This window comes from Artemia sp. Qi Xiang Cuo, chromosome 1, assembly GCF_049724085.1.
Source record: "Artemia sp. Qi Xiang Cuo chromosome 1, ASM4972408v1, whole genome shotgun sequence".
In the NCBI taxonomy this organism is placed as follows: Eukaryota; Metazoa; Arthropoda; class Branchiopoda; order Anostraca; family Artemiidae; genus Artemia; species Artemia sp. Qi Xiang Cuo.
This window is the reverse complement of record NC_142794.1, coordinates 10,488,200-10,503,149: the sequence shown is the minus strand read 5'-3', so window position 1 is coordinate 10,503,149 and position 14,950 is coordinate 10,488,200. Positions and strand designations below refer to the sequence as shown.

Here is a 14,950-nt window from a genome sequence, read left to right as displayed (position 1 = left end):
TCATCAGATTTTTCAGTCATTTTAGGAATTTCCTCAACACTTTTATCGAAATAAACAGGATTCTCACCATGGCTGCCTAGTCAATGATCAATGTGTGAACAGAATGGCTGTCTCAGTATTTTGGTCGGATTTGATTGGGGAAAAGAGGGTGACAAGACAGGGTTGTTGCTATTGCCCTCCATCACTTTTTACTCTTAAAGGGGAAATAAAACTTAACATTTCCAATCAAATGAGCCTCCTCTAAATTTCACACGACCACCTCTTCCATAAAAACCTTATTGCCAATGCCCCCGAGGCATGCCTTAAAACCCTTGCCCCAGACTCTGGGGGTTCTGTCAATCCTGAAGGCCTTGTCATGTGATCTTTTGACTATGTTTTGAACAAATGGCTCTCTTAATTTTTATCGGATGTATTTGAGGAAAATAGGACGTGAGGGGGGGGGAGCTAGCTGCCCTCGAATCATGTTGAATCTTAAAAAGAGCACTTAAACTTCTCATTTCCAAAACAATGAGCCCTCTTGGAAGTTTATATGGCCACATTTTTCATAAAAACGTTATATGCCTCCAACGTAGGCTATAACTTAAAATCCTTGCCTTGAGGGCTGTGGGGGTGGGGGAGTCGTCATCTTCAAAGACATTCTACTACCATACGCTGAACAAAATGGCTACCTCAAAATTTTGATTGGATGTGTTTGGGGAAATGATAGTCGTGAAAGGGAGCCTGGTTGCCTCCAACAACTACAACTATTAAAAAGGGCACTAAAACTCGCAATTTTCAATCAAATGAGCCCCTTTTGAAATTTCTATGACAACTTCATCTCTGCGAAGTGCCATGGTCTAAAAATAACAAAATAATACATCATGGCCTAATCGTTCGTTACTTAGGCAGTGGTACTGTGCTGCCTGTGATAATAAAACCTATACATAAACAATAGGCAACTTCCGTGGTTTGGAGCCCTCATTCCAGGGACTTTAAAGGAGGATGCTATCCCCAAAAGCATAATTATTGGCCTGTTGACTATTGAAACAAAATGACTTTCTTGGTAGGGGCGAGGACTAGCAGCTAAAAGGGCTTTCTAAGGGGGTTGGCTATTCTCTAATCTCTTTTGACTCTTGAAAAGGGAATTAGAATTTTCAATATTCAATATACGCCCTGCCATGATAAGGTACCTGCACATATTGTAAAAAATTATCCTAAACTTACTGCTCATCAAAATTTTAATTGTAAACTCGTATTGCTTCAATCTAGATCTTATTGCACTGGAATGAACCAAACTACATATAATAAAAATCATAGTATATATTTTAAAATAAACATTTGAAGTTTCCAGTAGTGTCAATTCACAAAAAAATTAGGGGGAGGTGGTAAAAGAATTTATTTGAATTTGATTCAGTCCAATTTCACTGTTTTTCAGTTTTTCGCAGAAAATGCTGTGAAAAGCAACTTTTCATTGAAAAAATATACAAAAATGGCAATTTTCAAAATCTAAGGGGGCCAAAAATGTCTAGGGGGACAAAAGCGGCTGCTGATGATCTAAACTAATGGATATATCTAGGCTATAATTTTTACTTCATAACTATAATTTACCAAAATTATAATAAAATTTCCTCAAAGATATTTACTTTTGATTGGACTTGACATGGAAGCAGCTACACGTTTTTGGTGCATTAAAAAAAAAAAAAAAAAAAAAAAAAAAAAAAAAAATCGTTCACATCCCCTTACAAAAAAGTTGATGGCGTATTGAATATCTGAAATAAGTTGCTAACAAGCTTTAACAGATTTTCCTTTAGATCCGGTTAAGTTCAGTTCTCAAGTTTGAATTTCAAATCAATACAGCTTCCTAAGAGATAACGTATTTTCAAGCTTTATCAGCTACAAAACAATATCCGCAAGTGTTTCCCTGCAGTTGAAGGGCAGGGGATATTATATACTGTTTTCTGGAAATAAACTTGCAAAGCAGATAGATAGAACACTGCTTATCCAAATTGTCTGTAGAAGAGAATTTATAAAGGTGGATTACTAGAGATTAAATTGGATAAAATTGCTATTTCGTGAATGCAGAGCACTAGAGTTACAATCTATGGTTCATGTTTGCCCTTTAAGGCCCTGTTTTATGGGCTCTGAGCTGAGTAAAAATAATTGTTCGCTAATGGCATTTTATGATACAAAAACACCACTTTTTAATTGCTTTTTATTTGAATTATTGCACAATTATTTATTTTAACAAGTTTTGGAGGAGTACAAAACCATTGCATGTACTTCAAACTGGATCAGTGAGAATATTCACAAAATTTTTTACATCCACCATCAAAACTTCAAAAATATATTAACAGAAATGATGTGTTTTTCTTCAATTTGCTAGTTTTTAAACATATAAGAGAAATTATTTCTTCGATATGGTACTTTTGGTTAGCCCCCAGCCCCCCATTGCACTTCCTGGCTGAAGGGCCATGAAACAGAGATCAGCACCACCAGGTTGGCTATTGCCGTCTAGTGCCGTCTTAAGGGTCTAGTGCCGTCTTACTTACTTACTTACTTCGGCTCTTAGACGTTCTAGAACATAGTGAATCCCTTTTGTAGTTTCCGAAAAGTCTATATTTCATTTCTAAATCAAATACAATTAACTTCCAACACATATAAGTTGAATGGTAAAACTAATTGAGTTATTCCTGAAATATCATCTTGAGTTAAAAAAGGAAACACTAAAGATCGTTCATTGACCAGTGATGATGGAATACCTAAATATAGGCCCTATTATAATTTTTTTGTGCGTTTGTTTATTTTAGTGTACTCATGTTGGGGTAGCCTTTCATCCCCTTTTATCGAGCATTCTTTGTTGTTTTTCTTTTATTAACTGATTTATTTTTGTTATTATTATAATTTTGACAAAAAGTTCTGTTTTATTTATGATATGTTCTACTATTTATATACCGTACCTGACTTTACAAGCTCTTCTCTCTGTCGGGGGTTAATGTTTTTTTTGTCGTTTAAAGGGAATTATATTAAATAAAACAAAAACAAGTTTTTTCAACTGAGAGTAAAGAGAAAATTAAAACTCAAAACAAACAAAAATTATTACGTATATGAGTTAGACCCTGGTGCCGCGCCGATGAGGGAAGACCGGCGGCGGCGGGGCCAAAAACAGCAGCGGTGGTGCGCTGCCGGCGTGATCAATGTTGACCGCAAACATTAATGTTTTCATCAGTCTTTCTTAAATCACAACCTAAATTTACAACAGGTTCGGGCCTATTCATGAGTTCAAAACTTCCCATGTCGCTGGCTGGAAACTGGTCTTCTTCATTATTCATCAAGAGAAGTAGAAATCTGGTAGAAACGAAATGGCTGTGGCGTTTCATAATCCTTGCATAATAGTTGAAGTATCTATTAGCTAGGTATTCTTAACATAAATAATTATCAAAATTAGTAGGCTAGTTTATTTCATCGAGCATTACTGCATACAAAACTTCAAATACCGTACCACAAAGTTCGTCAGTTATCTGGGTAAAAACTTTGAATATAAGTTTGAACTTAGAAGCTTAATTTTTTCATAATGCCCTTTGTCTTTATCTGTTTTGTCTTCTTTTCGGCTTCTTTATAGAATATATGTCATGTAGGCTAATGTTGAACTGCTGCTTTTTTTTATTGCTTTTGGCTGCTCTTTTCGATATTATTAATTTTTTCTTTTGGGGATTCATTCCAAATTATAAACTCATAAATACCTAATATCATCTAAATTATAAACTACATCTAAAAGGAGTAAATTTATCAAATTGAAAAATACATGATGGAAACTTCACATGAGAACACTTGAATTACAATGAAACAAAAAACACATGGTTTATTCGGTATGAAGAAAAATGAAGTGCCAGCTATTTTCTTAGGTAAAAAATTGAAAGCTCATCCGTTTTAAATATAATTAAATGAAATAATATGCAGACTGAAGTAGCTCCAGGAAGATGTTGAGATTTTCTTCTTAGTTCGTCACTTTTAATCCAAGCAAAATGTTAGGAGACTTAGTATCAGTTATTGAATTTAAGCTTTTGATTTCCAAATGCTCACATTTCCAAAGGCTCACAAAAATTACCAAATTTAAGAAAGTCGCAACAATAAGTCCCCTGTGGTCAAACTACTCAAAAGACTCCTCTTTGATCCCCACCCAGGTTCAAAGCTTCTGTTATGATCATATCCATGGAAATCTCTAAAGAGTTTCTTTTTAAAATAGCTTTCCAGCGTAGTTAGGAGTATTTAGCCTTTTTTGCTTTTCTTCAAAACTTTGAAAAAAGTGTTATAATATTCCAAATGTTACATTTGTTATATTTGTGCATATTTTTGGTCATCATTTGTGGGGTGATCGAATTTTTTAAACCACCGTAGATACGTAAGAACGTTGCAACATCTAGTACCTTGAGGTCATAAGACTGTCAAAAACTCCTCCTTGAACCTCCCAAATTGAAAGCTTTAATTATGACCTGGCCTTTTTATGTAACTTGGGCATTGGACCAAGGGCGCCATTGTCACTAGAGCGCAACGTTTGGTGGGGATGTCTATATCGCTTTCGTCACACCAATTTGTTTTATTGTGAATCTGCCTGGTACTTATGAATGAATTTTTTCAAAGTAAACTCGTTTCATCAATGAGAAAAAAACGGGTTAGACAGATGTGTCCCTTTCCCTTTGGACGATAAAACTATACAAGTGGTGTATTAAGTATAACTCACGACAATCTTGTTAATTTTTAAATTATCATAGAGGTTGGACAAAGATGTTGTACGGAGTATTTTTGCTTGGCTTCCTCCTTCTTTAATTTATATGTGTTGATTCGCATTTCAAAACATTCTCCAACTGTCGAAATATACCAAACATAAAACAATATTTACAATACACAAAAGATAAGGGGGGGGGGGTAAAATTTTTTCAGAAAGAAGATTGTATTGTCTTTAATCTATCAGACGTTTAACAATTGTGTATCAAACATTAAGGACATCTTACCCAAAAACAGCAAAAGAAAACAAAACTCTGCAAAATGACGATTCTGCAGCAGAAAAAATCGTTGGCCTATCAATTTCAAAATCTTACTGAAGATGTATTGTAGTAAATATGTTCTACTAAACTTAAAAATAAAATTCTTGACTATAAATGATGTAAGAAATAGCAATTAGGAAACTGCATTCCAAATGATTTAATCTCATTTCATAAAGACGATCCTTTTTTTGTATTGCAACTGCATCTGTCTGGTTTTTATGCAAAGTAACAAAATAAACTAGAAATAACGATCCAGAGAGTAGCGAAGAATTATGGTATGCAAAGTAATATTTGGCAGGGAAAGTCACTGGTGATAAATCGCTAGGGGTGGCACCGTGATTGGGTGATTTTCGGGAATTCGGAGAATCAAATTTTTTTTCGGGTTGACGCATAGATTTTCGGGGAAATACCCGCAAATTCAGGGGTAGTGGAAGCCCTGCTTGATTTCTAATCAGGAAAATTGAAATACTAAACCACACGAGAAAGAAAAGCTCCGACTTTGCGGTTGACGCAATAAAGAATTGCCGCAAAGTTAATTCAAAATCAGCCGAACACCACCGCCTCTGCCGGTGGTGACGCGCCGGTGGCGTAGTGACACTTCGGTGACAGTTAACCGGGCCTGTCGTTGGTGGCGTTCGGTTGATCCGCCGGCGCGGCGCCGGGGTCTAATATGAGTGGGGTTGCCCTTTCCTCAATACCTCGCTCTTGACGCTAAAGTTTTTTATTACTTGTAAATAAGCTTCTTATTGATCTAATTAAATGACTGTTGTGTTTCACGAGTCGTCCTTAAGGAACTATTCAAACTTTAGCGCAATGAGCGAGGTATTAAAAAGGGGACAACTCCCCCATATGAGTAATAATTTTTATTCGTTTTAAGTTTTAATGTTGCTCCTTAATTTTAGTTGATAAAACTTGTTTTTTTAATGTAATTTTTGTCATTTTTAAATAATGCCGGGAAATCTGGCTCGACGTCCACGAAAAATCCTCTTACGGAAAGATCTTCTAGACTGTTCAATCCCGGGGACATCAGTTTAGTAAAGTTTAGTCGGCTAAGAGAAAGCAAGACCAATAAAAAGAATTTCGTATAGGAATTTTTGAAAGTTCACCCATAGCACAATTTCCGCTGAAAAGTTTACCCCTTGGAAACTTTGCTGCCCATAGAAATTTCTTCCTAGGGAAAATCCCCCAGCAGAAAATTAAACTCCCCCGCCCCCAACCAAAACAGGTATGCATGCTTCCCAATAAAAAAAAGCATTATTCGTTAACAACTGGCAGATTTTATGACTCAAAAACCTTTCCCCTTAATCTTGTTGATTATGTTAGTGTAAATAGAAGACTGACCGGGTCGAAGCAAGATATTAAATTGATATCAAAAGTAAACATCACCGTCTAGTAGTGTCTAGATTTGATTCAGATCTGAAATTTAGAAAGAGTAACTTACTTCCGGGAAGCTATGACGTTGGTAGACTCCGGTATGATAATGTAAGAAAAACTTTCCAGGAACAGTTGAATACTAAATTGAGAGTTTAAAATTTGAGAATGTAGAATATAAATGAAATAAAAATAAGGAAAATAGTTTATGAAGTCACTGATGGTGTCTTCGGGAAAAAAAAGAAGTTAAAAATGCGGCTAGAAATACTAGTAAAAGTGTCTTATGTTTAATGGAGAAAGGGGGGGGGGCTATACAAGAGTGATAGATCATATGAACATAAAAGGATTGTGGAACAAGCATTAAAATATGAACAAAGGAGGCGTTAAGTAGAGGCCATAGATAAAATTCCCGAAGATCTGGAAGATGCAGACGGGTGGCATAATAGCCTAGTAGAATATTGTACTTGCTTTTGTTTATTTGTTTAATATGTTGATAAATTGAGAGGGAATAGTCAATGTGGACTTGTCCCAATTAAAGATAGAAATGGGGCCTCAATTAGTAATAAGAAAAGAGTTAAAGAGAGCTGGGTAGAACATGGTAAAGCAAGATTTTGAGAATATGCTAAAGCGTGATAGAGTTACAGGAATAAATAGAGAAAAGAATGAAAAAGTTTGTGACACTTTAGATGTGAACGAAAATTCAACTTGTGAGGAAGAATTGGTGAAAGTACTAAGAGGATTAAAAAATAATAAGGCTCCAGGTGCTGATAGTGTTTTAGGAAGAGTAGAGGATGTGTCGACCAAATGTCCTGAGTCATCAAAGATCGTTAGCCCTCAGTTTTATAGATTATGAGCAAGCGTTTGGTTATAGTGATAGAAGAACTTTAGTGAAGGTCTTATCCTTGTATGGTATACCAGACAAATACATTGGAGTGATTAATGCTATGTACAAGAATAACACTGCTGCAGTTAATGTAGGAAGTTAGGTTAGTATCTGGTTTCTCATTAAATCAGGTGTTAAACAGGATTGCGTTCTCTCCCCATAGCAGGGTTGCGTATCATAGGCAGCACAATAGCGCTGTCTAAGCAAAGAACGATGTGGGCACAATGTAGTATTTTTTTTTCTTGGTCTTAGACCAGGGCACTTCGTATTAAAGAAGGTATCGTAGAAACTTCGCAAAAGACTCATTCAATGCAAAATAGAAGTGGTTATCGTCCTTTTTATATGTAGCAAATGATTAGAAAGTAACTATGCACCCTTTCACTCCCACGATTTCCCCAAACACATCCAAAATTTTGAGATACCAATTTTGTTCATCGTAGTTCATTTCCAAATAGAAATTATGTTTTTGAGGAGGACACTCCCCCAAGCCCTCAGGGCAAGGGTTGTAAGTTATGCCCTGGGAGAGTATAAGGTTTTTATAGAAAGCGTTGTCATAGAAACTTCAAAAAAGGCTCTTTCGATTGGAAATTCAAAGGGCTAATGCCCTTTTTAAAAGTCGAAAATGATTGGAGGGCAACTAACCCCCCTCTTACGCCCACCTTTCCCCAAACACAATAAAAATTTTGAGATAGCCATTTTGTTCAACTTAGTTGAAAGTTCTAGAAATTAGGCCTTTGAGGATGACACCCCCCCCCTCCCACATTCCTCAGGGTAAGGGGTGTAAGTTATGCCCTGGAGGCATATAAGGTTTTTTATTGAAAGTGTTGTCGTAGAAACTTCAAAAAGGGTTCATTCGATCGGAAACTAAAATGGCCCTTTTTAATAGTCAAAAGTGATTGGAAGGTAACTAACACCCCTTCCACGCCCACCATTTATTCAAACACATCCAATCAAAATTTTGAGATAGCCATTTTGTTCAAAGTTGTTGAAAGGTCCGGAAATTATATCTAAGAGGATGACACTCCCCCCACAGTCTTCAGGGTAAGGGTTGTAAGTTGTGCCCTGGGGTATGCAAGGTTTTTATTGAAAGCTTTGTCGTAGAAACTTAAAAAAGGGCTCATTCGATTGGAAATTCAAAGGGCTAGTGCCCTTTTTAATAGTCGAAAGTCATTTGAGGGCAACTAACTCGCCTCTCAAGCACATCCAATCAAAATTTTTAGATAGCCATTTTGTTCAACGTAGTTAAAATTTTTAGAAATGAGGTCTTTAAGGGTGACAACCCCTCCCCCAGCCCTCAGGGTAAGGGTTGTAAGTTATGCCCTGGGGGCATATAAGGTTTTTTTTTATAGAAAGCGTTGTCGTAGAATTTCAAAAAGGAATAATTTTGTTCAGCCATTTTGTGTCAACGTAGTTGAAAGGTCTGCAAATTAGGTCTTTGAGGAGGACAACCCCCTCAGAGCCCTCAGGTCAAGGGTTTTAAATTATGCCCTGGGGCATATACGGTTCTTGAAGAAAGTCTTGTCGTAGAAGCTTCAGAAAGGACCCATTTAATTGGAAATTGCAAAGGCTGGTGCCCCTTTTAATAGTCGGAACTGATTGGACGGCAAATGACCCCTCTTTCGCACCTACCATTACCTAAAACACATCCAATCAAAATTTTGGGACAGTTATTTTTTTAACGTAGTTGGAAAGTTATGGTCTTTGAGGAGGACAACCCCCTCACAGCCCTCAGGACAAGGGTTGTAATTTATGCCCTGGGGGCATACAAGGTGCTTATAGAAAGCGTTGTCGTAGAAACTCAAAAATGGCTCATTCAAGTGGAAATTAAAAGGGCTAATGCCCTTTTTAATAGTCGAAAGTGATTGGAAAGCTTGACATTTTTATAGTATAGATCGATTGGGTATAATGTATTATAATTTTTTCTTTTTTTTTTGTTTAGACCAGGGCACTTCGTATCGAAGGAGTTATCTTAGGAACTTCGAAAAGGGCTCATTCGATTGAAAATAGAAAGGGCTAATGCTGTTTTTAATAGTCGAACGTGATTGGAGTGCAACTAGTTCCCCTACCACTCCCACCCTCCCATTTTCTCATTATGTCTAAAAACTAAAAGTTGCCTTAAGATTAAATCCAAATGCACTGTGTTAATGCTAATTCCCGATAACCCATCTCAGTAGTATCCCAAGAACGACTGAGGGTATTATGTTCAAACTTTCGGGGCTACTTCTGCTCTTAAAATTTAACCAAATCAAAATAGTGTAAGATGTATCCAAGCTATCAAAGAAAGTAAAAAGATTTTTTTTTGCGAATGGTATCAAGTTTTCTACTTCAGGTCAACTAGAGGATGTATGAAACTAAATAAAACAGTACTACTTTTGTCAAGGTTTATTAGATCGTGCAGGTTGTTATAAATGACAGGAAATTTTTCTCCAGCATACACATAGCAGGCCAAATTATAAAATTATAAAAAACGAATAGGCTTAAAGTATTATTTACTTTTTCCTTGAGAAGTCTATGTCAACATAAAACGAACATAAATTAATTAAAAAAATTTTTTCCACAAAATAAGTTTTTCAAAAAAAAGTAAAGAACTCCATTAAACCAAAAATGAATAAAAGTAAAATCAAATAATCTACAAGCGTGAAACTACCACAAATCAGCATCGATAAATAAATGGAACCCAAAACAAACAGAAATTACAATAAATAACCGAGTCGAACTCAAAACGAGCAGGAATAACATGAGTAGGGCTGAAAACCCCTATGCCTTCCCAAGGCCAGAAAATAATTTGCGCTTTACTGAAAAAAATACAAATGAATGTGCTTTGTCAGTTTAATATACATATACTGATATTTAGTAATCAAAATGTTAATATTATTTGATTTATTAATGTTATAAAAGTAAAAATAAATTATAAAAGTAAAAAAAAGTAAAAAAAATAAAAGTAAAGTTATAAAAGTAAAAAAAAAAAAAAAAAAAAACATTTATATTTTCATTGGTGGTGATGGAAAAAACTGTGCTGGTTATTTCCTCAAGAATGACAATACATGTCAAATCATCTATTTTTAATGAATATATTTTTACCTAATGACGTAAAGACGCCAAGAAGAACCTGATTTCCCTTTAAACCATTTTCACGTCGTGATAGAAAACAAACTAAGTAAGGAGCGACATTAAAACTTAAAATGAACAGAAATTATACCGTATATGAAAGGGGCTGTCCCCTCCTCAACGCCTCGCTCTTTACGCTAAAGTCAGACTCTTTCTCACAACTCTGTTTTTTTTTTAAACAATAGAAAACTTTAGCGTAAAGAGCGAGGCGTTGAGGGGGGGACAGCACCTTTCATACACAGTATAATTTCTTTTCGTTTTAATTTTTAATGTCGCTCCTTACTTTCAGTTAAAAAACTTGTTTTTTTTATTTAATAATGTATATAGATCCAAACTTTTGGAAATTATAAAACTTTGCTTGGTTTCTGAATGGTCGTATTATTCACCAAGTCGGTGCTCCCTATTGACGGAAAGGTTCCTTGAAAAGGTTTCTTCCTTCAAGATGTTTTTTGAAGCTTGACAGATTTCGATCTAACCTAAAATTCTGTTCATATAGAGAGTAAATAAAACCATCTTGCAGATAGAGATGATGGTACAAGGAAGCCTTTGCCAAAGTACAAAACTGCTGTGGGACCCTTTCAAATGCACAATGGAACGCTTCACATAAGTTCAGCGCAAAAATATGATAATGGAACGTACATCTGTGAGGCAAAAAATATATTAAATATACCCGTAGAAAAAATCATTTATTTATCATTTGCAAGTAAGTAAACACATCTGTCCTTTCTTTTGTGATTCGTGTTATAAAACTGTTTGCTTTAAAATAGTTTAAGTTCAAATCATTTCTTAAACAATATAGGATATATATATATATATATATATATATATATATATATATATATATATATATATATATATATATATATATATATATATACATATATATATGTATTCTTTCTCTTCAATTTTTTCAACTAATTCCTTAATTTATATATTATTAATTAGTTTCAAATTATTTACTCCCAAAAAATTTGAAAACTGGACCATGCTATACTACCACGCATTGACTTAATTCATACGTCTTCTATAGTAAATTAAATCAAAATGTCAGATTTTCTGGCACATATATGTGCTGGCAAAACACGTTCTTAAGGGTTTTACTCGAGCCACACTATAGTCACGTCACTCGACAAAAGAAAATACTGAGTCTTTTTAACTATTGTGAAATTTCTGTTACAGATAAAAAAAAAACTGCCGTTCCGAAATTCCATTTTTTCATATTTCAAAAAATTATGCCTTGAATCTTGACTCTGATTGCTCAATCAAGAGTTTCATGGTTAAAAATTGAACAAATCGAGATGTCAGGAACGGCGTAAATAATTGTCGCTGCAGTCGAGTATAAATTTGGTTTTATCAAAAAGTGTGACTATAATGTGGTCTGGGTATTAGTCTCCGTCAATTTAAGTCCATATTTTGTGATAGCGATACTTTGATGGTTATTTACAAGAAAAATCGAGAAAACACGGAACATAAGTCACTTAGTTGCATGCAGAACCGCGTTACATTTAATTCCAAAGAGTGCGGAATGTGCATGAATTGAGGAGAACCCTCCGAATTTCTGCATGTTTCACTCTTATCAAGACTAAAATTTAACCAAGTTCAAAGAAATTGTGAAATTGATTCGTGTATGGTCACCTAAGCCTATGCATACACAACTAAAATAGTTGAAAATATTCTTGAAAATAATATGACAATGAAGGAGAGCAAAATTCTTCGGGTGTGTTTTTAGTTAAAGAAAGTTTAAAAAAAATCCGCTAGAGATCAATTAAGTATGCAGAAATTATTTTGGGAGTGATTCAAATCAGAAAAACAACAAGTGGTTTATATGAAAGAATTCAGGAAATTATGGTATGGCCTAAAATTTGGAGATTTCAACAAATTTGGAGATTTGCCCCGGGAGTCGGGGGGGGGGGTAAACTATGAATTCTCCATTTCCCCTGCTCATGTATCCAGCTTTGAAGGGGAATAGCCGTCGCATGTTCCCCCTGAAGTCTGTGTTCCCAACTGTTTCAGATATGTGCTATTTTTTAATTACCATTATATGGGAAAACTTTCAGTTTTCGAACCTAACTGTCACTATTATCCATGGTATTATTAATATTCTAAGTAATTTAACTTGTGCGGGGCTAGCTTATTTTTATATTGCTATACTATAAAGTAGGCCTATATTATTATTATAGGGATCGCTTTAAGTGCTAAGGGATCCTTTAAATAGGCTAGTAAGATGCGTATATGTGTTATCTGTGTATTTTGGTATTTATTGAGCAGTTTAGCAGTGTTTTTAAGAGCGAATTGAAGATCTAATTCCTCATTGTTTGTCTTTGAAATTAATTCTTACTCTGATTTTGAGAGGAATGCCTTAAATCGTTTTCTTCCTGTTTATCACACAATTAAATCCATCAACTTAATCTCGTTTCCTTTTTCACGGCGTTTGGCTTAAATTAAATTCTACAGTGTTTAGTAAATATTCCTCAATTCCATATTACCTTAGATAGCCTCCCATGAGGCTTGTATCAATTGATTACATTATCAGCCATATATTAATCATGCTTTTTTTATTTATTTAGGTTACTGTAGAGGGCATAGGGTCTATAATGTGGCTACACAATGTTGATGGCAGTATAGGGGCCTCTTCAAGGTGTACTTGGACCAGTTTTTTGTTATAATCTTGTTTAGATGTGATTTGACATTATTTTACAGGCCGTCCTCGGTTCTTTCCAACAGCTCAGAAAATTTCTGTGCGCAAGAAAGAGACAACTTCACTTCTTTGTGATGTGGAAGGAACATTACCGTTGGATATTACATGGCAAAAGGAGGGCATGAAGGTACAGCCAGACTCGAGGTTCGAAATTTTGCTTTTAAATTTTGCTTTCTTCTTTTTTTTTTATTATTTAAAAAATAATAATATTTAAATAATATAATATTTTTAGCTTATAATAAAATAACATTTTTAGCTTATTTAAAAAATAATATTTTAAAGTGAGCAATGCGAACCATTTTGTTATCTAATCATTGATTTGTAATGTTTTTTATAAGGATATCCATAATTTAAAAAAATGTATATGTACAAGCTATAAAAAATACATACATATGGAAAAAATAACAGAAATATTAAGATTTCGGTGGGCCACCTGAAGACGATCCATTTTCCATGTTTGCTTACCACACTTCCACTAAAAGAGAACATGCCACCTAAAAGTGACACAATTGTCCCTCCCAATCTATACTCCCACTGTTGCTCCTACTGTTGCTACAATTGATGGCTGATATTGCTCCTACTCATTACAGCAGCAATCTAACTAATACTAGTAAAGCTATGCAAGCCCACCCCCTCCGCCCCATATTATTCATAGCTTCATTCTTTTTTCTCTCTCATAAAGGTCCTTTTTCTTTTAAATCTTTTCTTGTGAACCTCTCCAGCCCCAGCTAATTAATACTTACTCTAACATGCATGTCTATCAAATACTTCACTCAAAATTTAATGTTGTAGAGACAAAAAAAACAGAAAAAGTAATTAGCATATACTAGAGCAAATTTTGATGGGATGTGTTTAGGGGCGCAAAGATTAGGTCGCCAATCACATAAATATTCCTACCATTTCCCAACCCTTCATTCAGAAGTACTATAACATGCAGCAACCAACTTGAAAGTTATTTACAACTCATATTTTTATTATTTTGAAGTTTTTATTGCTCTTTGCTTCTATGAATTTTCCAGAAAGTCTTGCAAAAAAAAAATAATTGAAAGAAAAATAAAAAACCGATGCTATGACATAAAGAAGAAGAAATAGACCCACGTAGTGAGTGAACCTTCAAACAGAGAGGAATACAATGAAAAATTGAATAAACCTGAAACAACTAGGAATTAAAAAAGAAAAGAAAAAAAACAGGGTAAACTATTTACACACTTGTATACGGCAAAAAACAAATCACCGCATTTCATGAACTGGAACACTAGAACGTTTTTTATTCTCTCTCTCTCTTTCTCTCTCTCTCTCTCTCTCTCTCTCTCTCTCTCTCTCTCTCTCTCTCTCTCTCTCTATTTTAATAAAAATAACAATTGATGAAGTCAAAAATAATGTCAGATATGAGGCGAAAGCCTTTGTTTATTCTAAAACCAATTTACCAGCCAGAGAAACACATCTTTTACATTCTAGTCCTAAGCAGAAATGAACAAAATATTCACCAACAAGAAAATATTTGCTTTAGTCAAGCGGCGGAAACTTTGGCAGCTGAAGCAAACCCAGGCTAAAAAAAAAAAAAAAAATCACAAAACACTTTTAGGTTTTTTGTTGACCCAACAAAGAGATGCTTTCTGGTTATCAGAGAAGACGATAGAACCTCGTCTGTCTGTCAGAAAAAAGTTTGTTTGGAAAAAAAAAATTCGTAAGTCTTTCTTGAAGGTTTCTCTTCTGAAGGTACCTAGAAAGGGATCAGGGTGATGGCCGAGACCCTTTCTTAACACAGCTCTGACGCGCTTTGGATGCACGAGGCTTTGCTTTCATCTCTAGCGTGCCCTTTGGGAGTCGACAACACAAATTTAAAGTTGCAAAGTGGTGACAAAATTC

General features: G+C 34.9%; 1 protein-coding gene across 3 annotated transcripts in view; it reads left to right on the top strand.

The window, feature by feature from the left end:
• The window catches only part of LOC148956001 (cell adhesion molecule Dscam2-like), a 240,243-nt gene that overhangs the window by 106,954 nt on the left and 118,339 nt on the right, over positions 1-14,950 (top strand). For all 3 annotated transcript variants that reach the window (XM_089093545.1, XM_089093538.1, XM_089093530.1), the window contains exons 10-11: positions 10,904-11,086; positions 13,084-13,225. In XM_089093545.1, the coding sequence (XP_088949671.1) occupies positions 10,904-11,086; positions 13,084-13,225 (325 nt within the window). The remainder of the gene's footprint in view (positions 1-10,903; positions 11,087-13,083; positions 13,226-14,950) is intronic.